Source organism: Kogia breviceps, chromosome 12 (genome assembly GCF_026419965.1).
Source record: "Kogia breviceps isolate mKogBre1 chromosome 12, mKogBre1 haplotype 1, whole genome shotgun sequence".
In the NCBI taxonomy this organism is placed as follows: Eukaryota; Metazoa; Chordata; class Mammalia; order Artiodactyla; family Physeteridae; genus Kogia; species Kogia breviceps.
Genome location: NC_081321.1, coordinates 77,896,323 through 77,923,008, shown reverse-complemented (window position 1 = coordinate 77,923,008; position 26,686 = coordinate 77,896,323). Strand labels below are relative to the sequence as shown.

The following is a 26,686-nucleotide window of genomic DNA, read 5'->3' as shown; positions in this document are numbered from 1 at the left end:
CCAGGACTTGAAGATGATTATTATGTACCTTCTTTAGTCTCTACACCCGTCCTTTCCCCTTGACCAGGTGAAGTCACAATTCCTTTATTCCTTTTTCTAGTCTTATAGTGATTTGGCATTTATTTCCTTCCAGCCTTTCCTATGTGATGCTCTTCTGCCAGATAAAGCAACCAGGGTCTCTTATGGCAAAGCTGTGTGTGGGAAGAGAGGGGTCGAGAAATAACGCTAACAAACTTTTGTAAGTTGTGAAAGAGGCCTGACCCACCGACCTGGGATCGTGTCCCACTATACCATTGGGCTCCCCCCTTTCGGAAAATGCCCTGGGTAGCCTTTTTCATATGGCAGAATGTTAATGCTCATTGTTGGAAATGGTCCCCATTTGAGACTGAGTCACTTTGGCAGTATGAGGTCTGTTATTATCTTAGCGATTTTTTACTATGTCAGCCTTTTCTCTCCTTAAAAAAAGCTAACTTGAGCTGAATATTGTCGTGTCTCCCACTGTTTCTGTCAAGACTCTATGTCAAGGCATTTCGCTAATCAAAGGGTTGCCTAACTTGACAAATAAGATGCTTCAGTTTAGATCTTAAGTTTTTTTGTTTAGAGATTGTGATCAGACTCTATAAAGACCTGTTTTTAGTCCTCTGGGGACAAGTGTAGTAGAGTGTCCTGAGGTGGAAAAAGGAACAGCGTTAGGGTGACTTGGATTCAAATCCTAGCTCTTTAAGTCTCTGTTTCTACATGTTATATGGATGTAACACATTCTTTGCCTGCCATGGTGGTGAGGCTCAGACAAGGGAAACCCTGTGGACATTCAGTGCCTGGCACACAGACCACATTTGCCTTTCCCATTCATTCATTCATTTATTAATTAATTATTGTCAGCAGCAATACCTCACTCAACAATACCTCATGGAAATCCTTCCAAGTTTCCTAGTATGGTTTTTTTTTTTGAATGTTTGAATTTTATTTTATTTATTTTTTATACAGCAGGTTCTTATTAGTCATGAATTTTATACACATCAGTGTATACATGTCAATCCCATTCGCCCAATTCACCACACCACCATCCCCACCCCCCACCGCTTTCCCCACTTGGTGTCCATACGTTTGTCCTCTGCATCTGTATCTCAGTTTCTGCCCTGCAAACCAGTTCATCTGTACCATTTTTCTAGGTTCCACATATATGCGTTAATATATGGTATTTGTTTTTCTCTTTCTGACTTAACTTCACTCTGTATGACAGTCTCTAGATCCATCCACGTCTCAACAAATGACCCAATTTCGTTCCTTTTTATGGCTGAGTAATATTCCCTTGTATATATGTACCATATCTTCTTTATCCGTTCGTCTGTCGATGGGCATTTAGGTGGCTTCCATGACCTGGCTATTGTAAACAGTGCTGCAGTGAACGTTGGGGTGCATGCCTTTCCCTTTTAGAGCACAATCTAGCCACTCCCTTTGCCGGGGTGCTCAATGATGCTTTGCAATCCCTTTTCTCCAGGTGGCCCTTGAGTGAGAAAGCTATTTCACGTGGTCTTAATATTGTCAATGTTACTGTTGTTGTTTTTAGCATCTTTATCAGAGTATAATTGCTTTACATGGTGTGTTAGTTTCTGCTGTACAACAAAGTGAATCAGCCATATGCATACGTATATCCCCATATCCCCTCCCTCTTGCATCTGCCTCCCACCCTCCCTATCCCACCCCTCTAGGTGGTCACGAAGCACCGAGCTGATCTCCCTGTGCTATGCGGCAGCTTCCCACTAGCTGTCTATTTTACGTTTAGTAGTGTGTATATGTCACTGCTACTCTCTCACTTCGTCCCAGCTTTCCCTTCTCCCCACCCCGTTGTTGTTGTTTTTAATCACTTTTGTTGTGGTTTGGGTTATTTGTTTCCACATCTGAATACCGTTGTTGTATTACTCAATTATTAAAATTAATCTTCATATTATTCCATCACATCTGTTTAATCATTCCATTAAGAAAGTAATTTCTTGTGTTGACGAATGTACCTACTGGGACTTTGCTTGCTTGCTTGCTTCCTCTTTCCCTCCCTCCCTCCCTTCCTTCTTCCCCCCCCCCCCATTTTCCTGTTAAATGATTGAGTACTGAATTGGGTGCATTTCCCACAATGGTGAAGTTCACTGTGAATGGGGCATGGCAGGCATTCCAGTTACCTGGGCACTTAGGGAAACCAGAACAGACTTGATAACCTCATCTCATTATGTTTTTTCTACCCTGGCAACCACGAGTTACTATCTAATCAGGCAGAAAGTCAGATACCCTGGCAGAGGTGAATCTCATCATTCGTATACACGCGTGCAGGAGGAGATGAGTTGTTCTGCATTCAAGTTGAGAGGATAGTCGGAAGTTTTTATCTTTCGAATACTTGCAGTTTGAAAATCTGGGGCGTAAAGTATGTCTCTTGTGTGTGCCCAGATTCCATCACAGCAACTGTCTCTTCGACTTCCAGTCTTAAAGTGCCTCTTCCCTGTCTCCTGCAGGTGGAACGTCATGACATGAATACCCTAAGCCTTCCCTTGAACATCCGCCGAGGCGGGTCGGACACCAACCTCAACTTTGATGTACCAGATGGCATCCTGGACTTCCACAAGGTCAAACTCAGCGCGGACAGCCTGAAGCAGAAAATCCTAAAGGTCACAGAGCAGATAAGAATCGAGCAAACATCCCGCGACGGGAATGTCGCAGAGTATCTGAAACTGGTCAGCAGCGCGGACAAGCAGCAGGCTGGCCGCATCAAGCAAGTCTTTGAGAAGAAGAATCAGAAGTCGGCTCAGTCCATTGCCCAGCTGCAGAAGAAGTTAGAGCAGTATCACAGAAAGCTCCGGGAGCTCGAGCAGAATGGGGCCCCCAGGAGCTCAAAGGACGTTGCCAAGGACAACCTGAAGGACATCCAGTCCCCTCTGAAGGACGCCCAGGCCAGGGCTCGCGCCGCTCCCCACAGCCTGGAGAGCAGTAAGTCGGGCCTGCCGGGGGTGTCCCTCACCCCACCCGTGTTCGTCTTCAGCAAGTCCAGAGAGTTCGCCAACCTGATCCGGAATAAGTTTGGCAGTGCCGACAACATCGCTCACCTGAGAAACTCCTTGGAGGAGTTCCGGCCCGAGACCAGCGCCAGGGCCTACGGGGGCAGCGCCACCATCGTGAACAAGCCCAAGTACGGCAGCGACGACGAGTGCTCGAGCGGCACGTCGGGCTCCGCCGACAGCAACGGGAACCAGTCGTTCGGGGCCGGGGGCACTGGCGCGCTGGACAGCCAGGGCAAGCTCACGGCCATCCTGGAGGAGCTCAGGGAGATCAAGGACACCCAGGCGCAGCTGGCCGAGGACATCGAGGCGCTGAAGGTGCAGTTCAAGAGGGAGTATGGCTTCATCTCTCAGACCCTGCAAGAGGAGACATACAGGTATTTCATGCTCTTCTCTTCACATTCTTTCAGGAGCACAAGTTACTTACTACCTGTGGAGAGATTGCTCGAAGTTGATACGCTAGTGGTTGTATTTTCTGTAAATACGGATATAGGTCAAAAGACGTTTAGGAATCAATAGTTCTTTCCATACCTTGTGATCCTAAGTTTTGTAATTTGTGACTTGAAGCCTGACAGCTTAGAGAAAGACCTTATACATGAGGGTCTGTTAAAATATCACTATATAGTCGATGACTCGTGCATATTGAGCTCCTGATTCAGTAGGCTGCTGTTATGAGGTCTCGGTACACTTATTTGTGGATCTGTATTTGATTTCCCTCCATAATAACTGTCAAGTAAAAAATGAATTCATTGTCCAGCTAGGTAGCTTTTATTTGGTACATAGATCTTGAAGTCTTTATATAGTGTATTTTTTTATGATATTATGGTTTGCTCAGTTTTGCTTCATTTCACCCTAAATGAAGAGCTTTCAAAAGGAATCTTAAGATTATAAGTATAATCAATAATAAATTCAAATCCTATGGATTATATTAGCTAATTTTTTAAGTCCGGTGTTATGTAGGCTGGCTTTTAGGTGCCTCTAGCTTAAAAAGTGTGTATGCCCAAGTATGAGGTGATTTTCCACTGTTTTCCCAATAAAAATATCCCCCCACACCGAGTTTTTTTGTCACATAAATGTTAACTTCTAAAATTGTAGATTAAAAAGTGAATGCCTATTACATATGGTAAGAGTTAAAATTTAAATTTAGCTTACACATTTTTATGTGATATATGATTTTATATATGTGTTAATTTAGAGATATGGCTTTTTTGGCTGTCATATTTTATGAAATGATTTTTTAAAAACTTTGCACCTACATCTTTGACTTTGGATTCTTTGTCACATAAGAACTGTTTCTGCGTCACAGTTTTTCCAGATAATATTGACTTACTTTAATTCCATTCAGATAGTTTGGGATACAGCACCATTTGGATCCCTTTATTTCAAGTCACAAATATCCATTAGGACAGCTTTGGCTCTCATTTGTTATATAACATGTTTGTGATCTCCATGATTTGGTCACTCACTATATTACTTACTTTACGAGATCTTTATTTTTATTTTTTTTAGTTTTTATTTTACATTGGAGTATAGTTGACTAATAATGTTGTGTTAGTTTCAGGTGCACAGCAAAGTGATTCAGTTATACATATATCTATTCTTTTTCAGCTTCTTTTCCCATATAGGTTATTAAGAGTATTGAGTAGAGTTCCCTGTGCCATATAGTAGGTCCTTGTTGATTATCTATTTTATATATAGTAGTGTGTAGACGTTAATCCCAAACTCCTAATTTATCCCTTCCTGCCACCTTTCCCCTTTGGTAATCATCAGTTTGTTTTCTAAGTCTGTGAGTCTGTTTCTGTTTTATAAATAAGTTCATTTGTATCATTTTTTTTAGATTCCACATATAAGTGATATCATATGATATTTGTCTTTCTCTGTCTGACTTATTACTTCACTTAGTATGCTAATCTCTAGGTCCATCCATGTTGCTGCAAATGTCATTATTTCATACTTTTTTTAATGGCTGATAATATTCCTTTGTATATATGTACCCTGTCTTCTTCATCCATTCATCTGTCAAGAGATTTTTAAAAGACTTGCTTACAAAACACCAACATTGGGTACCTGTGAAGTCCTACCTGAGAAAAATCATTAAGTCTATATTAAAGTGTTTTTTTAAATGGTTCTATGAGGTGACTAGATAAGCGTCTAAAACTGGCATTGATCGAAGTCATCCGGACTAATGCACCTTCCCCAAATAGTGCTTCCTGTTTCCAAATAAATACTACACGGTTTCAAATACAATACAAAATTCCCCTTCTCTGAGGGGATTGGGGGGTGGGAATGGGAATCTTTGTGCTTCTGTTACTTTAGATTTGGACTTTCGGAAGTGCCACCTGATAAGCCACCTTTAATTTGCAACAAGCATGATTTTTTAATTGGCACTTAAGTCCAAAGAGCTGACACATGTATTCGGAATCGCTGTGTGCACTGGGAAACGAGTGGAATTGGCTCCAGCATAGAAATCGGTCATTTCCTTACAGCCTCTCTGGCGCATGAGAGCTGTGGCCGTGAACCAGCAGGCACTGTGGGGTCAGAAGAGGGAAAAGCACCAGGATGCCAGTGGGTCGTCGCCTTTAGCAGGATAACTGACAGCCCTGTCTCCTGACCAGCCCTGGTGAATGTGCCAGTGATAAGGCCTGTCCTGTTGTCCCCACAGCCAGACAAGGTGTTGGTCTGACGTGGGTGGAAAAGCCAGGTTTGGTTTGCATGAACCCTCAGCGGCGCGGACAGAGTTAAGACTACAGAGACCAGTCCTTTCTGGAGCTAGAGTTCAGTGTTTTCCAAAAGCATGTTCCCCACAGCTTGGCTTCCTTTTTTGGAAGCACAGTCTGCCTGGGGATGAGAACAAGCCAAGGGGCACTGGTGACGGTGAGACACAAAGGATGTCATTTTCTAAGAACACCTTTGAAATGTCACGTTCAGAATCACCTTCTCTCTTTGGAAAGGTATGAGCGACTGGAAGACCAGCTGCATGACCTCACGGACCTGCATCAGCACGAGACGGCCAACCTGAAGCAGGAGCTGGCCAGCATCGAGGAGAAGGTGGCCTACCAGGCCCACGAGCGGTCACGGGACATCCAGGTGCCTTTCCTCTCCCCACCAGAGCTCACATGGGCTCTTCCCAGCCTTTCATTCATTTAACAAACTAAGTGCATTACCCCCAAGCCCGAAAGCATTTCTGGCACGTGGAGCAAACATTTATTCTTCACCGTATTAACCCCATTAGCTCATGTTGTAGACATTAAGCTATATCCTGTTTACTTTCTGCCTAAATTAGCTAGCAAGTATTTATTATCTACCCCAAGCCTATCACCGATACTCTACTCTCCCCACGATCACCACAGTTTTTACAAATTTTAAAACATTGGATAAATCTTGCCTTCGACACGCTTGCCTAGGTGGAGGGTCAGAAGTAACTCAGCTGCCAATTGGCTCAAGACAATGTGAACAAGGGCCAAGTCACGTGACGCAGACTCTGAAGGCCTCAGAGATGTAGGCGTGCAGTGCCCAGCAAGCTATGGACAAGTGGGGCAGGGGTCCACTTAGTGGTCAGACACTGGACTTCAGTCCCAGCCATATACCAGCTCCGTGGTCCCGAGCAAGCCTTAAGTCTATTTGCTCATCTCTAAAATAATAGCTTTCATATTTGTGGGAATTTCAAGCAGTTGAGTGCGTACCGCGTTCCAAGCACTGTCAAAGCACTTTACAAGTCTAATTTCTCCATCTGTTCCTCACAACAGCCCTTTGAGGTAGTTTTTGTTATTCTCTTAATTTCTCAGACGTGGAGACCAAGGCACAGAGAGGTTAAGTGACTTGACCAAGGTCTTGCAGATAATCCTTGAGTAATGAATGTGAATAAATGTCCTGGAGAAGGTGGGACTTGAAGAGGTGGGTGGGATCCTGAGGGACAGAGGGTAGGGGTAACTGGATCAGTATGAACAGAGGCATGCTCCAGTATTAATGTGATACTGATGCTGTAGTGAAGCAACCCGAGGCTTCTTGAGCTCCTTTTTTTAGGGGTACTAGAGGGTCTCTTTTCCCCCCAGTTTTTATTCTGATATCATTGACATATAATTGTATTCGTTTAAGGTGTACAATATAATATTTGATACGTGTACATATTGCAAAATTATCACCACAATAAGTTTAGTTAACATTCATCACCTCACATAGTTACAAATTTGTTCTCTCATGATGAGAACTTTTAAGGCTTACTCCCTTAGCAAGTTTCAAATACACAATACAGTGTTGTTAACTGTAGTGACCAAGCTGTACAGTACATTCCCCAGGACTTATTCACCTTATCACTGGAAATTTGTGCCTTTTGCCCCCTTTCACCCATTTTACCTCCCTTCCCCTTTTAGATTCTGCCAGATAAGTGAGATCATACAGTAGTTGTTTGTCTCTGTCTGACTCATTTCACTTAGCAAAATACCCTTTAGGTCCATCCATGTTGCTGCAAATGGAACTATTTCTTTCTTCCTCATGCTGCATAGTATGCGTGTGTGTGTGTGTGTGTGTGTGTGTGTGTGTGTGTGTGTGTGTATGTATACCTCATTTTCTTTATTCGTCCATCAGTGGACACTTGGGTTGTTTCCATGTCTTGGCTATTGTCAATAATGCTGTAATAAATATGAGGGTGTGGATTTCTCTTCTAGGTACTGATTTCATTTCCTTCAGATATATACACAGAAGTGGGATTGCTGTGTCATATTGTAGTTCTATTTTTAATTTTTTGAGGAACCTCTATAGTGTTTTCCATAATGGCTGCAGTGATTTACATTCCCATTGATCACCTTTTTAAAGAAAAAAACAAAAAAGTATACTCTTCCAGTCATGCTGAGCTTCCGTTTTACAAATTTTCTTTGTAGGCAGTGCTTATTTTCTCCAGCCCCACTTTACAAGGGGCTGAAACATAAGGAGAGGTTTCTCCCACAATGTGTAAGCCAGAGTTTTAATTGCCCACGTTTTGTTCCACACTGTGTCTAGGGCTGAGCCTGTGCTAATCCCAGACGTCTACTTGGACAATTCTGGGAGCCGCAGCATCAGACTCGTTTGCCTCTGAGGACCCTGGTACAGAAGACACTTGGAGGATTTCTGCCCCTGCTCTGGGCTCGGAGACTTAACTTCACTGCTGACTGGTTTAAAAAATGGGAACCCATTTAAATGTAAAGTGTTGCCAGGTGAACAGTGCAGTCTGTTTTATTAGAGCATTCTCTTTTAGAATATGTCTGGGATGCCACTAGCTGATGTCTAAATATATGGTTTTCTTATTTAGGGGATTGTTTGGGTTTATATTATTATTCCTTTTTTAAAGAAACGTACTTTAGAGATGGAGGGGTAAGATAAAGGGAGGGACTTCACAAAGACAGCTTAAAAATTTAGAAGAGTTCATTTCAGCATTTTCTAGTTTCACCTTGTAGCTCAGAAGTGCAAAGAGCATGTCTGTGTGAGTGACGGGAAGAGGGTCTTTCTTGTTAAGATAGTTAGAATCCTGGCTCTGCCTCTTACTGTGAACCTGCACACATCAGCGCTGTGCCTCAGTTTCCTCATCTATAAAATGGAAACATTAATGAGCTCTGCCTCAAAAGGCTGTCAGGAGGATTAAATGGGATAAGACATGTAAAGTACTTAAATCTTTACCTGACACATAATAAGCAGACAAAAATAAACGCTGGCCAATTTTTGTATTTATTATGTATGAGTAGCCATCTGTCTTCGGGCTTTTGGCATTTGGACCTGCTCAGCTTCCTCTTTATTTCTGGTTTCTTTTGTTCTTATAGGCAGGGTTATGCAAGATGATGGAGTAATATAGATGAGGGTGACTGTTGCCTATAGGGATACAAGGGTTTTGTTGTTGTTCTAAAACGCAAATGAGTTTTTAAACCCTGAATTCTCAATTAGAAGAGTTTAAAGGTAATCCTGTCCTCTGTCCTTATCCCCAGTAAGTTAAATACTGGGCCCGAGGAAGTACTAAAGATTGTGGGGCTGAATATCTCTTAGTGGGTGCTATGACCAAAATTCCTTACGATTCACTGCTTAATTTTCTTGGATTTTCCTTTTGGTAAAAAATTTGACAGAAGTTCTAAGGCAATTCTAGGATCAGTCTATTTGTATATGTAATTCATCTACCCAACCACAGATGAATGAATCTGCCTAAAATGTTGATCTTTTATCCTGTTCTATCACCTTTTCCATGCCATGCCTGAAATAGAGGACACTGTGGGCCTAAGTATTTGAAAAGAATGCATGATATTGGGGGCACTTGCCTGTCGTTGTAGAAAGCCAGCACTTTTTAGAATGTGAGATCTGAAGAAGTTGTACCTTTTTTGTTGGTAGCCTGTGTAATGAAAGTTCCTATAATAACAGAGAACCCTTGGCCCATAGAGTATGTTCAGCAGAAGGAAAGTAAATCAGTTTTGGAGCCATTATGCTCGTTTAAAACCTGAAAACATGACTGGATTTTAATTGAGCAAACATATATTGGTAAATGAGTTAGAAAATAGGCTCGTGAACTAAAAGGAGCTCCTTGTACCACCTCTACTTAGATCCTTTTCTCCCGAGAGGTGTAAGGTTTTTCTCTCTCAAGCCTCATATCCCATTACTGGCATCCAGTCTGGAGCGTTCAGCCAGCACATACCTCCTGCTGCGGATAACAGCGTGGTGCAGGTGTGGTCCCTTGGTTAGGGACAAGGGCCAGAGGGAGACTTGACATAGTCTGGTGGGTCCAAGAAGGCGTCCCTCAGGATGTGACCATCAACGTGGGACCTGAAAGATGGAAGGAGTGGTGTGTGGGGAGGCAAACCTTTCGGGCATAGCACACTGCGTGTGCAAAGGCCCTGAACATGGTCCTTTTCAGAGCTTCAGAAAGCCAGTATGGCCAGAACACAGTGGGGGTGGAGGGAGGGGGGAAGAGGCTTACCAGGTAAGCAAGGCAGGAGACAGTGGCTGGGCCTGGACCACGTTAAAAATTTAAAAGGTTCTACAAGAAGGAGTGACATCAGATATGCGTCTTTCAAAAATCACTTGGGCTGCTGTGTGGAAAGTGGATTCATGAGTTTGAAGACCAAGACGGTGTGCAGAGAAATGAGTGGAAAGTTACTGCAGGTGGAGACCCTGATGACTGAGGTGCGGGGTTACTGTGGGAGGAGAGAGAAATGGACCAGTTAAGATAAATACCAGATGTTGCATCGGAGGGGCTGGGTGCTGGATTAGATGAGAGGGGTGTCGAGGCATGCCTCTCACGTTTCTCACCTGACAATTTGGTGCATCAGGTGCTGTTTTCTGAGAAGAAGGGAAACAGTTGATGGCAGGAGCGGGGAAGGTGCAGACATGAATCCACAACTGACCATGGTGCATTTGAGGTGCTTTTAAGAAGCTCAAATGGAGATGTCCAGGATGCATGTAGACACATGAGTCAATCTCAAGAGAGACAGCTGGGCTGGAGATACTTGGAGTCATCCGTGTCTAGTAATCAAAGCCTTGGCAAGAATGAGACCTGGGGAGAAGGCGTAGCTTCAGATAGCACCCTGGTAACGCAGCGCTCGAAGAGCAGCCGTGAGGGCCCCACAGTCAGCCGGGCCCCATCCCTTCCTCCTCCCTCCACTGGTCTGTAACAGGTGCACATGGACTGAGCAGTGGATTGTTTTGTTTTGTTTTGGGGTTTTTTTTTTTTTGCGGTACGCGGGCCTCTCACTGTTGTGGCCTCTCCCGTTGCGGAGCACAGGCTCCGGACGCGCAGGCGCAGCGGCCATGGCTCACGGGCCCAGCCGCTCCGCGGCATGTGGGATCCTCCCGGACCAGGGCACGAACCCGTGTCCGCTGCATCGGCAGGCGGACTCTCAACCACTGCGCCACCAGGGAAGCCCTGCACTTTATTTTAAATATAGGTGGAGTCAAAAATACCTAACCGTTAACTCCTCATTCATGGTATCTCATGGTTGTAGATACATGCGCGTTCTGTCTGTGAATGACAGGGTAAAGTGAGCCTTGGGATTCTTGTCTTGCTTCTCTGTCTGTCATCACCGTCATCATCGTTATCATCGTCAGTTCGGAGCTGCACGGGCAGCAGCGTCCAGAGCTGGGCGGCCCTCGCGCACGTCCCAGCTCACGCTCACGTGTTGCTGGTTGATCTCGACAGCGTTTGATCCTCGCTCTCCCTCTCACCCACAGGAAGCCTTGGAGTCCTGCCAGACTCGCATTTCTAAGTTGGAGCTCCACCAGCAGGAGCAGCAAGCCCTGCAGACAGACACCGTGAACGCCAAGGTCCTCCTGGGGAAATGCATCAACGTGGTCCTGGCCTTCATGACTGTCATCTTGGTGTGTGTGTCCACCATCGCCAAGTTCATCTCACCCATGATGAAGAGCCGCTTCCACATTCTCGGCACCTTCTTCGCTGTGACTCTCCTGGCAATATTCTGTAAAAACTGGGACCATATTCTGTGTGCCATAGAAAGGATAATAATACCAAGATGAAGCCGCTGGTTCCTGTCCTCATATTCTTTCAAGTTTTTATTTTGGAGAAAACTGTGCATACTACCAAATTTTAAAATGAACGTTTGTGCCGACGGAAGACTACAAGGGCCGCGGCTGTGCGTTGTAAATAACTACAGTTCTCTTCTCTCGGTAGCACTTGCCGGCTCGGTCCCTGTATGTGGTTACCATGAATCTGTTTCCATGCTCTCGCCACGTTGCTCACTGCCTTAATCAGACCAGGTTTCCTGCCCACCCGCCCAGTCCAGCATGGTCAGCCTCTGGTTGTTGAGCACTTGGTGGAATTCGTGACCCAGAAGGGATTTTAAATCTCTCTCTCTAAGTCTCTGTCAGAATTGAGCTGCACTCTTGCTGGCGGTTGTGTTTTCCCCGAGTCCTTTAAGCAGCGAGGATGTGGCATGACTTGGGGAGGGGAAGAAGCATAGGCGTTGCCCATGTGAGCACTTGTGGCCCGTGGAAGCACAGTAAATCCCGTGTCATCCGTCCCACTGTTCACTGATGACCATAGGTCCCATGTGTGCCCAGTGTCCACAGTGGTCAACTGTTTGTGACTCTCTGTCACGTGGAAATCTTATAACACACCTGTTGATCCATCAGAAGTCTAACTTAAGTGTTCGGTTTCTCTTTAAATGGTAAGACATGAAGATTTATGAATGGGCCTTACCTTCTTATACCCAGGGAGCCGCACTCCTGATTTCACATTCACTGGCTGTCTTATGCACCACCTTCAAGGCATGTAGAGATGCTTCCAAATACCTCTTCAAACTGTGGCTTTAACATTAAATTGATGTCTGATAAGCACCACATTGGAGGTTTGTGTTTTGGCACGTCTTCATTGTGATACGCCCCTTTGCGGATGAGATTCACTTTCTGTGATTCACCTTTTTCAGTCTGTGAGGGATAGCAAAGCTTACTCAGTAAATGAAAAAGGATGCTCACGTTGCAGTGTTTTTGGTTCTCTTCAAGAAGGACAGCAGAATCGTAGCTTATAAAGCTAAAGTGCCCTGGGGTAGGTACACTGGAAAAGGGGAAGAAAATATGACGTGTGATCTAACTGGGTGGCAGCTAGATAAGTGGGTGTAGGTCACCTGGATGAAGATTGAGAGAGGGTCCTCGTCAGACCTTGAAAGACCAGCAAGAATAAAATAAAGTAGATCCAGTGTCTGAGCCAAGGTTGCCATCTCTCTCTTAGGATAAGTTCTGAGGCAATATGTGGAGAGGCCACACATCCACTCCATGGAAAGTCAGCGTCTTTGAGTCTGTTTGGGAGACGCCGATTCACTCTCTTGAGCCCAGATAATGTTTTCCTTTAAATCTGTTTCTCTGCGTATATAACAAAAAGGAAGTCCTAGAAGAATTTAATGGAAACTGTTGTTCAGCCTCTTCTCACGCCAGCTGTTTTGTCATCTGAAGGCATAAAGAAGCATGTCAGTGTACATTTTCTTCCAGAAAACATCAAATCGCCTGGATTTAAATTTTAAGTGTAATATTTTGCAAATAGCTGCTCTTAGGGAAATCTCCTGGAAAAAAATGTGACATAAGCCATGGTTTGAGGGAACAGAATAATCAGGTGTTTGGTACAAGTCCAGTGTGGGTGAGGCTCATACAACTTAAGCTTGCTTTTTTTTTTTTTTTAAGTTTACAATTCAGTGGTTTTAGTCAATTCACACTTCGGCAACCATCGTTACTATCTGATTCCAGACTTGAGCTTTTTAAAACAATAAACATCATTTCACGAAATCTTTGGCTTAAAGTATCTTGCGTTCAGGGAAGAGGGGGAAGCACGGTCCCACCCCGTCTCATGGCTGCGTCCCCTTTCACTGCCAGGCTCTCCCCTGGTCTCCCAAGCTGGCTGTAAATACACTGGTCCATCCAGTCCAGGGGACAGAAACAGGTTGCAGATCCAGGGAAGGGAGAGAGGAGCAACGGTGTGCTGCTTTTTGCTTTTCCGTTTTCATGGCCAGCATTCCCTGTTGTCTGTGGGCTTCAGTCTCCATGTGGGCTGAGGGCCGGGTGTAACTTAGGCGCCTGAATCTAGATGGGCTCCTGGATGGGCTCCTCTTGATTTCCATGAACATTTCTGAGGCACTTTGGAGATGCCAGGGGGTAGGGTGGGTGTAGATGCCGCTGGTAGTTTAGAGAGAAAGAGTGCGATCCCCGGCCCTGCCCTCCGGGTAGGCATGGACCTCCTTTTCACTCCCCTGGCATTCTGCCCCGTCGCTCAGCCAGACCTGTGATCAATCAGTGTGTCTCCTCCCCGGGGAGAGAGGTGGAGAAGAAAACAGAAAGCAACACAATTCACCCCCTCCGGGCTGGAGCTGTTAACAGAGGCTGCTTGAAACTGACTCTCTTCTCAAATACTATGTAGGATCTAAATCATCCCACCTGATCATGAATTTTTTTTTTAAAGAATTCATATTTCTTGTGATTCTCATTAGATTGCAGAAACCTTGTTTTCACTTGGATATGCTCAACCTACACAGCGTATTTATTTTAGAGTCTCATTGAAAGTTCATGAAGCTTTTTAATAAGACGATATCCTCCAAGGAGACTTTTACTCTCTGCAGTTTATTATTTTCTTCTTAAAGAATAAACTTCCCCACTGCTGCTGCTTTTCACTCTAAGGAGTTTAAATAAAATGTTACAAATATACAGTGAAAATAGTGCTCTAGCTGTGACATACCCTGGAGTTGGGTATTCAATATACATTTAAGGAATCCTCTTCCGCACCTTTCGTTGGCAGTCAGCATCGTGTGCATACCTAGAGCTGAAAGCCAGCGGTGGGGTGGGTAAGCGCCGGCTCCCTGAGCGAACTTAACTGAGTGGTTGACGATGCAGGACATTGGGTTCTAGCACTGGATTGTTTGGTGCATGTTATTTTCGTGATCACCAGGATAATGGTAGTTTGCTGAGGACAAAACAAAAACCTTAGAATACTCTTGTGGGTTTTGAATTGGTTATTCCAGCTTATACTTTGAGTATGATTGAGTCGGAACAAAACATCACCGCCACTCATTCCCCCCACCAAAAAAATTTAAACCCATAATGTAGCAGTAAATATTCCATTGCTGATTCTTTTTTTTAATAGATCTTTATTGGAGTGTAAGTGCTTCACAATACTGTATTAGTTTCTGTTGCACAACAAAGCGAATCAGCCATATGCATACTCATGTCCCCATATCCCCTCCCTCTTGAGCCTCCCTCCCATCCTCCCTATCCCTCCCCTCTAGGTCATTGCAAAGCACCAAGCTGATCTCCCTGTGCTATGCTGCTGCTTCCCGCCAGCCAACTATTTTGCATTCAGTAGTATATATATGTCAATGCTACTCTCACTTTGCCCCAGCTTTGCCCTCCCACCCCATGTCCTCAAGTCCATTCTCTGTCTACCTCTTTATTCCTGCCCTGCAACTAGGTTCATCCATACCATTTCTTTCTTTTTTTTAAGATTCCATATATATGTGTTAGCATACGGTACTTATTTTTCTCTTTCTGACTTACTTCACTCTGTATGACAGTCTCTAGATCCATCACCTCACTACAAATAACTCAATTTCGTTTCTTTTTATGGCTGAGTAATATTCCATTGTATATGTGTACCGCATCTTCTTTATCCATTCATCTGTCAACAGACATTTAGGTTGGTTCCATGTCCTGGCTATTGTAAATAGTGCTGCAATGAACATTGTGGTACATGCCTCTTTTTGAATTATGGTTTTCTCAGGGTATATGCCCAGTAGTGGGATTGCTGGGTCACATGGTAGTTCTATTTTTAGTTTTTTAAGGAACCTCCATACTGTTCTCCATAGTGGCTATATCAATTTACATTCCCACCAACAGTGCAAGAGGCTTCCCTTTTCTCCACACCCCCTCCAGCATTTATTGCTTCTAGATTTTTTGATAATGGCCATTCTGGCTGGTGTGAGGTGATGCCGCATTGTAGTTTTGATTTGCCTTTCTCTAATAATTAGTGATGTTAAGCATCTTTTCATGTGCCTCTTGACCATGTATATGTCTTCCTTGGTGAAAAGCCTATTTAGGTCTTCCACCCATTTCTTAACTGGATTGTTTGTTTTTTTGATATTGAGCCCCATGAGCTGTTTGTATATTCTGGAGATTAATCCTTCATTTGCAAATATTTTCTCCTATTCTGAAGGTTGTCTTTTTGTCTTGTTTATGGTTTCCTTTGCTGTGCTAAAGCTTTTAAGTCCCATTTGTTTATTTTTGTTTTTATTTCCATTACTCTAGGAGGTGGGTCAAAAAAGATCTTGCTGTGGTTTATGTCAAAGAGTGTTTTTCCTATGTTTTCCTCTAAGAGTTTGATAGTGTCTGGTCTTAAATTTAAGTCTTTAATCCATTTGGAGTTTATTTTTGTGTATGGTGTCAGGGAGTGTTCTAATTTCATTCTTTTACATGTAGCTGTCCAGTTTTCCCAGTCCCACGTATTGAAGAGGATGTCTTCTCTCCATTGTATTTTCTTGCCTCCTTTGTCGTGAATTAGGTGCCCATATATGCGTGGGTTTAGCTCTGGGCATTCTGTCCTGTACCATTGATCTATATTTCTGTTTTTGTGCCAGTATCATTACTGTCTTGATTACTGTGGCTTTGTGGCATAGTTTGAAGTCGGGGAGCCTGATTCCTCCAACTCCGTTTTTCTTTCTCAAGATTGCTTTGGCTATTCAGGGTCTTTAGTGTTTCCATATGAATTGTAAAATTATTTGTTCTAATTCTGTGAAGAATGCCACTGGTAGTTTGATAGGTATTGCATTGAATCTGTAGATTGCTTTGGGTAGTATAGTTATTTTCACAGTATTGATTCTTCCCATCCAAGAACATGGTATATTTCTCCATCTGTTTATGTCATCCTTGATTTCTTTCATCAGTGTTTTATAGTTTTCTGAGGACAAGTCTTTCACCTCCTTAGGCAGGTTTATTCCTAGGTATTTTAATCCTTTTGTTGCAACGGCAAATGGGACTGTTTCCGTAATTTCTCTTTCTGATTTTTCGTTGTTGGTGTATAGGAATGCCAGAGATTTCTGTGCATTAATTTTGTATCCTGCAGCCGTACCAAATTCATTGATTAGTTCTAGTAGTTTTCTGGTGGCATCTTTAGGATTTTCTATGTATAGTATCATGTCATCGGCAGACAGTGACAGTTTTACTTCTTTTCCAATTTGTATTCCTTTTATTTCTTTTTCTTTTCTGATTGCTGTGTCTAGGACTTCCAAAACTATGTTGAATAAGAGTGGCAAGAGTGGACATCCTTGTCTTGTTCCTGATCTTAGTGGAAATGCTTTCAGTTTTTCATCATTGAATATGATGCTTGCTGTGGGTTTGTCATATATGGCCTTTATTATGTTGAGGTAGGTTCCCTCTGTGCCCATTTTCTGGAGAGTTTTTATCATAAATGGATGTTGAATTTTGTCAAAAGCTTTTTCTGCATGTATTCAGATGATCATATGGTTTTTATTCCTTAATTTGTTAATGTGGTGTATCACATTGATTACGTATATTGAAGAATCCTTGCATCCCTGGGATAAATCCCACTTGATCATGGTGTATGATCCTTTTAATGTGCTGTTGGATTCTGTTTGCTAGTATTTTGTTCCAGATTTTTGCATCTATGTCCATCAGTGATATTGGTCTATAATATTCTTTTATTGTGATATCTTTTTCTGGCTTTGGTATCAGGGTGATGGTGGCTTCATTGAATGAATATGGGAGTGTTTGTCCCTCTGCAATTTTTGGAAGAGTTTGAGAAGGATCGGTGTTAGCTCTTCTCTAAATGTTTGATAAATTCACCTGTGAAGCCATCTGGTCCTGGACTTTTGTCTGTTGGAAGATTTTTAGTTACGGCTTCAATTTCATTACTTGCGATAGGTCTGTCTATATTTTCTAATTCTTCCTGGTTCAGTCTGGGAAAATTGTATCCTTCTAAGAATTTGTCCATTTCTTCCAGGTTGTCCATTTTATTGGCATATAGTTGTTTGTAGTAGTCTCTTATAATCCTTTGTATTTCTGCAGTGTCAGTTGTGATTTCTCCTTTTTCATTTCTAATTTTATTGATTTGTGTCCTCTCCCTTTTTTTTCTTGATGAGTCTGGCTAAGGGTTTATCAATTTTGTTTATCTTCTCAAAGAACCAGCTTTAGTTTTATTGATCTTTGCTATTGTTCTCTTCGTTTCTATTTCATTTATTTCTGCTCTGATCTTTATGATTTCTTTCCTTCTACTGACTTTGGGTTTTCTTTGTTCTTCTTTCTCTAGTTGTTGTTTTTTTGTTTTTTGTTTGTTTTTGCAGTACGCGGGCCTCTCACTGTTGTGGCCTCTCCCATTGTGGAGCACAAGCTCCAGACGCGCAGGCTCAGCGGCCATGGCTCACAGGCCCAGCCACTCCGCGGCATGTGGGATCTTCCCAGACCGGGGCACGAACCCGTGTCCCCTGCATCGCCAGGCAGACTCTCAACCACTGCGCCACCAGGGAAGCCCTCTCAAGTTGTTTTAAGTGTAGGGCTAGATTGTTTATTTGAGATTTTTCTTGTTTCTTGAGGGTGAGATTGAATTGCTATAAACTTCCCTCTTAGAACTACTTCTGCGGCATCCCATAGGTTTTGGGTTGTTGTGTTTTTGCTGTCATTTGTTTCTATGTATTTTTTATTTCTTCTTTGATTTCTTCAGTGATCTCTTGGTTATTTTGTAGTGCACCGTTTAGCCTCCATGTATTTGAGTTTTTTACAGTTTTTTTCCCCTGTAATTGATTTCCAATCTCATAGCATTGTAGTCAGAAAAGATGCTTGATACAATTTCAGTTTTCTTAAATTTTCCGATGCTTGATTTGTGACCCAAGATGTGATCTATCCTGGAGAATGTTCCATGTGCACTTGAGAAGAAAGTGTATTCTGCCACTTTTAGGTGGAATGTTCTATAAATATCAGATCTATCTGGTCCATTGTGTCATTTAAATCTTGTATTTCCTTATTTATTTTCTGTTTGGATGATCTGTCCATGGTTGTAAGTGGGGTGTTCAAGTTCCCTACTATTACTGTTACTGTAGATTTCTCCTTTCATGGTTGTTAGCATTTGCCTTATGGATTGAGGTGCTCCTATGCTGGGTGCATAAGCATTTATAATTGTTATATCTTCTTCTTGGATTGATCCTTTGATCATTAGGTAGTGTCCCTCCTTATCTCTTGTAACAGTCTTTATTTTAAAGTCTATTTTATCTGATATGAGTATTGCTACCCCAGCTCCCTTTTGATTTCCATGGAATATCTTTTTCCATCTCTTCACTTTCAGTCTGTATGTGTCCCTAGGTCTGAAATGGGTCTCTTGTAGACAGCATATATATGGGTCTTGTTTTTGTATCCTCCATTCAACCAGTCTGTGTCTTTTGGTTGGGGCATTTCATCCATTTACATTCAAGGTTATTATCGATATGTATGTTCCTATTACCACTTAATTGTTTTGGGTTTGTTTTTGTGGGTCTTTTTCTTCTCTTGTGTTTCCCACTTGGAGAAGTTTCTTTAGCATTTTTTGTAAAGCTGGTTTGGTGGTGCTGAATTTGCTTAGCTTTTGCTTGTCTGAAAAGCTTTTGACTTCTCCATCAAATCTGAATGAGATCCTTGCTGGGTAGAGTAATCTTGTTTGTAGGTTTTTCTCTTTTCATCACTTTAAGTATATCCTGCTACTCCCTTCTGGCCTGCAGAGTTTCCACTGAAAAATCAGCTGATAACCTTATGGGGATTCCTTTGTATGTTATTTTTTGTTTTTCCCTTGCTGCTTTTAATATTTTTTCTTGGAATTTAATTTTTGTTAGTTTGATATATGCGTCTTGGTGTGTTTTTCCTAGGGTTTATCCTGTATGGGACTCCCTGTGCTTCCTGGACTTGGGTGACTATTTCTTTCCCATGTTAGGGAAATTTTCAACCTAATCTCTTCAAATATTTTCTCAGACCTTTTCTTTTTCTCTTCTTCTGGGACCCCTATAATTCGAATATTTGTGTGTTTAGTGTTGTCCCAGAGGTCTCTGAGATTGTCTTCAATTCTTTTCATTCTTTTTTCTTTATTCTGCTCCTCAGCAGTTATTTCTACCATTTGTCTTCCAGCTCACTTATTTGTTCTTCTGCCTCAGTTATTCTGTTATTGATTCCTTCTAGTGAATTTTTCATTTCATTTATTGTGTTGTTCATCTCTGTTTGTTTGTTCTTTAGTTCTTCTGATCTTTGTTAAACATTTCTTGTATTTTTCTCAAACCGTGCCTCCATTCTGTTTCCAAGATTCTGGCTCAGCTTTACTCTGAATTCTTTTTCATGTAGATTGCCTATTTCCTCTTCATTTATTTGGTGTTGTAGGTTTTACCTTGCTCCTTCATCTGTGATACATTTTTTTGCCATCTCTTTTTTTTTTTTTTTTTTTTATGAGTGGGATTGTGTTCCTATCTTCCTGGTTGTTTTGCCTGAGGCTTCCAACACTGGAGTTTGTAGGCTATTGGGTGGACCTGGGTCTTGGTGCTGAGGTGAGGAACTCTGTGAGACCTCACTCTGATGAATACTGCCTGGCATGTGAGGTTATCTGTTAGTCCAGTGGTTCGGACTTGGAGCTCCCACCACAGGAGCTTTGGCCCAACCCCCAGCTCATGAAACAAGATCCTGTAAGCCATGTGGGGCAGCCAAAAAAACCAAAACTAAACTAAAAGAACAATAGCAAAGTAAAAAATAAAATTATACTAGGAAACTAACAGGTATGTTAGAAAGAATATAAAAATAAAAATATAGATGAATCAACAACCGGAAGGTACATCAGTACCACAATAGTGAAAAAGAGGAAGAGGGAAAAGAAAAAAACAAAGGGTTGGGGCAGGGGAAGGCCTTGGCTGTGGAGGGCGGGGCCTAAGCAAGGGCGAGGTTTGAGCGGTGGGTGGGGCCACTGCTCAGGACCCACAGGGCTGGAAAAGGCCTTGGGGGCCATGGCGGGGTGGGGCTTAGGCTCAAGGAACAGAACGGGCCCATATGTGCCCCCCACCTCTGGTCTCAGAGGGCAGGGGACCTCACCTGGGAGCCCAGCAGGCTTCCTGGGCTAGAGTGGGTGGGGCAAACGCCCTCTTCTCCTCTCCTGCTCCTCCGCTCTGGGAGGGCCCCTCCTGCTTGCCTCTCCTGATATCCGCAGCCTCAGGGGAGCTGATCCTGTCTGGCCTCTGCTTCTCCTCCCCGCTCAGTCTCCCTGCGTCCTACAGGTTCACTCTGGGGTTCCTCCCATCTCCTTGAGCGTCTGAGTCTTCCACCAGCGGCTGGCAGGCGCCTTAGTTGTGGGGAGATGCTAATTCCGTGTCTTCCCACACTGCCATCTTGACCCCGCCTCTCTACGTTGCTGATTTTGGACAGTGAAAGTAGCATTTGTTATTTAAATATATTCAGTATCAGTACTTACAGCTGTTTTATTCTTCTTTAATTTATTTATGGCTGCATTGGGTCTTTGTTGCTGCACATGGACTTTCTCTAGTTGCGTCGAGCGGAGGCTACTCTTCGTTGTGGTGCGTGGACTTCTCATTGCATTGGCTTCTCTTGTTGCTGAGCACAGGTTCTACGCATGCGGGCTTCAGTAGTTGTGGCACACGGGCTCAGTAGTTGTGGCTCACGGGCTCTAGAGCACAGGCTCAGTAGTTATGTTGAACGGGCTTAGTTGCTTCGCAACATGTGGGATCTTCCTGGACCGGGGCACGAACCCGTGTCCCCTGCTTTGGCAGGCGGACTCTCAACCATTGCGCCACCAGGGAAGCCCTTTCTTTGTTTCTTAAATACCAAATTATTTTGCCTCAAATGGAACATTTTTGCATTGAATCCGAATATAGTTGTATTGGTTTGGGAAAACATTTAAATGTGCTTACTAATATGAACATGCATGATTAAAGAACCTATTATGCATATTTCTATAATTTTGAGAAACCAGGGGTAGGATGAAATGACATTATTTAAAATTCAAGACTTTATCTGGAAAGAGGTGTATAAGAAGTTTAGCACATGTGCTAAGGAAAGAGTTGGTCTAAAAAGATAAGTCACTGAAAAGAATGAAATTGGCCTATTTTTATTAAAAGTAGTTAAGAAGATTTTTTAAAAAGAAAGGTACATTTAACAGGAGTGATAACCCAGAGGGTATAAAAGCAGATCTATAATTTTCTAAAGTCAGTACAATTCTCTGTTTATAAGAAGCTGGAAAGTAAGTACCTTGATTGTTTTAGGAATGATTTATGTGTTGCAACTTTATTTAAAGCATGTCTGCTGTATTTGTCCTTAGAGAAATGTTTCAACAAAACATGCTCTCTGTTTAAGATGTGTTTAGGCAGTAGTTAGCAGCTCCGAGCGTAGAAACTGGAAATGTTCATTGTGAGGTCTGTTGTAGAAATTCTGTTTTGTGGGATATCATATAGTTTCATGTCAGCCTAAAATTGTAAATTCCCTGTAGATCTTCACCACGTTCAAAACAGGTGCCATTTTTAAAAAATAAACACTTGATGTTTATTTTAAACACTTGATGTTAATAAACGCTTTGATGTTAAACCAAGAGCTAGAGGCTTCCCTGGTTGCAAAGTGGTTGGGAGTCTGCCTGCCAATGCAGGGGACACACGTTCAAGCCCTGGTCCAGGAAGATCTCCCACGCTGCGGAGCAGCTAAGCCCGTGCGCCACAACTACTGAGCCTATGCTCTGGAGCCCGCGAACCATAACTACTGAGCCCGCGTGCCACATCTACTGAAGCCCATGCACCTAGAGCCCGTGCTCCTCAACAAGAGAAGCCACCGCAATGAGAAGCCCGTGCACCGCAACGAAGAGCAGCCCCTGCTCCCTGCAACTAGAGAAAAGCCCACGTGCAGCAATGAAGACCCAACGCAGCCAAAAAATAAAAATAAAGAAACAGATAAATTTATTTTTAAAAAAATAAAGAGCTAGATTTCTTAAATTTTCGCATTTGTCAGAGCCCATCTCAGTAGGAGATCTGTTTGTGTGTCTGTATAATCATTTTTTAAAATAGACTATTTTAGGGCACTTTTAGGCTCACAAACAACTTCATTGGAAGGTACAGAGATTTCCATACACCCCCTGTCCCCACACATGCACAGCCTCCCCTGCTGTCAACTTTCCCCCAACAGGGGGTACAATGTAGGGGGAACCTACACCGATACGTCATTATCACCCAAAGTCCCTAGTTTACATTAGGGTTCACTCTTGTTGTATATTCTGTGGCTTTGGACAAGTGTGTAATGACATGTATCCACCATTAACTACAGTGTCATACAGAATAGTGACCCTGTCCTGAAAATCCTCTGCCTATTCATCCTTCCCTCTCCGCACCCATCCCCAATCAATGTTGAAACTAATTTCCAGTCTGCCCTGTGGGAAGTTGTCCACGTGCCCATTCCTTGAGCCTGGTGGGAGGGAGAAGGATGGTTCGTCACAGTACCTGGAATCCTAGGAGATGTGCCCTGGTGTTGTGGGAAGAGGTGTGGTAGCATGCTGAGGACAAGGCAGAGCCGTCCTGAGCTGGAGTGAGAAAGACAAGAAGGAGGGCAACACCGGGACAGGTGTGGGCACAGGACTGAGCAGACCCTCGGAAGGAGCAGCCTGTATAGCGGCATCTCCCTTTTGTGTGGTGGTTTGGTGCTGACGAAGCACTTTATTTTCCTAGTGCGGTAACTTATCTGAGCCAGTCCTATGCCATAGGCATCGTTATCCCTGGTATATGGGTGGAATTGAAGCTCAGACACTTTTCCCAAGGTCACAGCTAGTGAAGGAGGGAGCCGAGCACTCTTTGCCTTTGCCTTCTCCTGCCTTTTTAGCTACTTCCTCTCAGCTCCATGTCCTGAGCAGTTTCTCCTCTGGTCATCCAGCCCTCACGCCCCCTGTACTAACAAAATAACTAGAACGTTTAGGTGATGGAGACATTTGTAAACACGTCAGCTCATTCCCTGCCCTGGTTATCTGCATATTTGAATCTTTGGAAATCTTATGGGACCCTGTTGTTATTTTGCACACCCATTGTTATTTGATGTCTGAAGATGTACATACAGAAAATAGAACTGATTATATTAAATGTGTGACCAGTCCGGCATATTCCCAAGTGTCGCTTTAGGGAAAACACCAAGTCTGTATTTCCTTAAAAAGAGAGATGGGAAAAAAGTTTGATGAGTTAGATTATAGCTAGTAATGAAAGATACTGCCACACAATAAAGCAGTGCTTTCTGCTTTTGAATCATACATGGACCCCTAATAGAAAAAAATTATCATGGACACCTGAGAACACCCACAGTCACAATTTAACCAAGTAACTTCAAACCTTCATAGCGGTTCATAATAGTAGCTTTTGTTAATTTGCAATCGTAAGATTGCAGATTATCTGCAGCCCTACATACAGAGTTACTTTCTGATAGGTATGACCATGAAATGTAGGAATTTATAGGGCACAGAAGGACCATCGCAACGCCAAACAGCACCTTCTGGGCTTTCATCGCTGTGGAATGACAGCTAACACTTTTTGAGCATTTACTGTGTACTATGTGCCAAATGCTTTGCATTCACTATCAAACATAATTGTTCCAACACCCAATAAGACAGACACTATTGTCCCTGCTTAACAGATGAGGAAGCTGAGGTTCAGAGTGACTAAAAAACTAGCAGCATCATGTAGTGGGTAATTGTGGGCTGTTTGTTCAGCCCCAAGCTTGTATGACCCTGGAGCCTACACTGGTAAGCACTCCCCTGTGCTGTAATGGAAGGACTGAGCGATTGCCTCCTAGTTACTCGGTAGCTCCCAGGTCCTGCGAGGCAGATGACTCTCCTGGAGCCCTAAAAGGGGTCACTTAGCCCCAGGACTGGAACAGTCAGTACCGCCGTTGCAAATTGTGCATTTACACCTTTGCTCTTTGGCCATGTTATGGTGAGGATGGTTACCTGAAGCCAATGTCCTAGATCTTTGCAAAAACATGGGCTGACAGATTTGTGGTTGAACAGAATGGAAAGCTATTAACTAAAGAAGCTTCTACACCCTCCCTGGCTTCCTGAGCTTCTTGGGCTGTATAATTGGCAATTGGTTTGGCTGAGTATTTATCAGCTTTTTTGCTTAGCTCTGAGATGGTGAGGTCCCTGGTGGCTTCTGCCCTGTGCTCCGTAGCATCTGCTACCAACCGTCTGTGATGGCTACTCTCAAATTCCTCTCCTTGCTAAGCCAGCCGGACTTTCACCCCTGCCAGGCCTTTAACTTGACTAAAGCACTTATAACAGGAGCGAGCATCAGCCATGTGTTGGTGGTGGTTACACTACTCTGGGCCAGGTATTGGAACTGGATTTCTTTTCTTCTGTTCTGCTTAAAAATAGCTACCAAGTAGTAGAAAAGAAGCAAAGTCATGCCTCGGTCTCTACTAATAGTTAAGGGACTCCATTTACCAAAGAAACTATCAGAGGCCTGGATTCTCCTCTGACTTCAGACCGTCCACATTACAAGCAGTGGTGCACTCCAAGCTGGGTGTTTCCTCCCCAGAGTGGTTTTTTTTTGTTGTTTTTTTTTTTTGCGGGCCTCTCACTGCTGTGGCCTCTCCCATTGCAGAGCACAGGCTCCGGACGCGCAGGCCCAGCCGCTCCACGGCATGTGGGATCTGACTGGGGCACGAATCCGTGTCCCCCGCATCGGCAGGCGGACTCTCAACCACTGCGCCACCAGGGAAGCCCCCAGTGGTTTTGATTGCTCTTGCATCATCACACTTCCTTGTGGTTTGAAGCCCAGGCCCTCTTAGCTGCAGGGAACAGAGAACTATAAGACAGACCCCCAACATTCGGGCCATAGGGGCAGGACATAAACACCCACAGTGACTCAAGCCAGCAGGAACTCAAACAGAGGCCTGGATTCACAGAGAGATGGCCTTCCCCAGACACGGGAGTCAGAATTTTTCCCAGGTGATTTCCTGCGATGCGTAGGGTTTCCCCTTATCAACAAGAAGCAGTCACCTAAGAGTCGATGAAAACCGTATATAGAGTCGGAAGGGAGGAGGCCCATTCATCATTCAACAAGCACTTCTCCTCAAAGGAGAAGCTGGGAAGGACCCAAGGATGCTGGCGGCTGGCTCTCCTGGCTAGCGGAGAGCGGGCAGCAACGTGTCGCTGGTCCTTGAGAAGGAAGGATCCTGACCGGTCAGCCCAGTGGGTCTCCTGGTGTCCAGTTCCTGGAGTGCGCTCGCGGTCTCCCTGAGAGCACCTGACTCCGCCCAGGCTCCTGGCCAAGCTGGGGGATGTTCCTCTGGCTCCCTCAGTGACAGACCTGTCCTGCTGGGGATGGACTGAGCCATGCAGCTGGTCAGAGCATTTCAGCTCCTTGGCAGCTCTTTATATTTGAATGTAAATCAGCACATCTGCTTCTTCTTGTCAGCATGTCTTGTCGGATTTGGGTTAGCATGAATCACTTTCACAGGAGCGGTCACCTAAGAAACTAATCAAGCAGATTCTGAATGACTGAGTGATGTGTGGGCAGGCCAGCCTGAAACTCTGGGGGCTTTCTTCTTACCTGCAATCTGATGAACCCGGGGAAAACGTTTAACCTCTCTGAACTTCCCTGTCCTAACCTGGAACATGCCTAGGGTGGTAAGGTTTAGATAAAGTGCTTGGAACAGTGTCTTCAGTCACTTAATGTATTTATTGAGCACCTACCATGTGTCAGGCACTGTTCTAGACACAGGGATATGAAACAATGCCCCTCTCTTTGCAGGGGTTACATTCTAGTGGGAGGAGACGATGACAAACAAAAATAGAATATTTGGCAGCAGTAAGGGCCATGCTCTGAGCATTTAATCTAAAATTAAAACTTACCTTGATACTCTTAGAGAGGAAATGAACTTAAAAAAAAAATTATTTATTTATTTATTTATTTATTTTGGGGTGTGTTGGGTCTTCATTGCTTCCCGCGGGCTTTCTCTAGTTGTGCGGAGTGGGGGCTATTCTTTGTTGGGGTGCGCGGGCTTCTCATTGCGGTGGCTTCTCTTGTTGCGGAGCACAGGCTCTAGGCGCGTGGGCTTCAGTAGTTGTAGCACTTGGCCTCAGTAGTTGTGGCTCATGGGCTCTAGAGCACAGGCTCAGCAGTTGTGGCGCACAGGCTTAGTTGCTCCATGGCATG

At 43.7% G+C, this 26,686-nt stretch overlaps 1 protein-coding gene across 16 annotated transcripts in view; it reads left to right on the top strand.

Annotated features, from left to right (window-relative positions):
* Nucleotides 1-26,686, top strand: part of TMCC3 (transmembrane and coiled-coil domain family 3) — a 110,007-nt gene that overhangs the window by 56,727 nt on the left and 26,594 nt on the right. For 13 of the 16 annotated variants that reach the window (XM_059081221.2, XM_067009880.1, XM_067009874.1 and 10 more), the window contains 3 exons: nt 2,505-3,421; nt 5,996-6,131; nt 11,223-12,481. In XM_059081221.2, coding sequence (XP_058937204.1) covers nt 2,505-3,421; nt 5,996-6,131; nt 11,223-11,525 — 1,356 coding nt within the window. In that variant the 3' untranslated portion in view covers nt 11,526-12,481. Of the gene's footprint in view, nt 1-2,504; nt 3,422-5,995; nt 6,132-8,039; nt 8,326-11,222; nt 12,482-26,686 lie in introns of those variants that run through there. The other 3 variants (XM_067009887.1, XM_067009877.1, XM_067009886.1) reach the window with 2 other exon arrangements.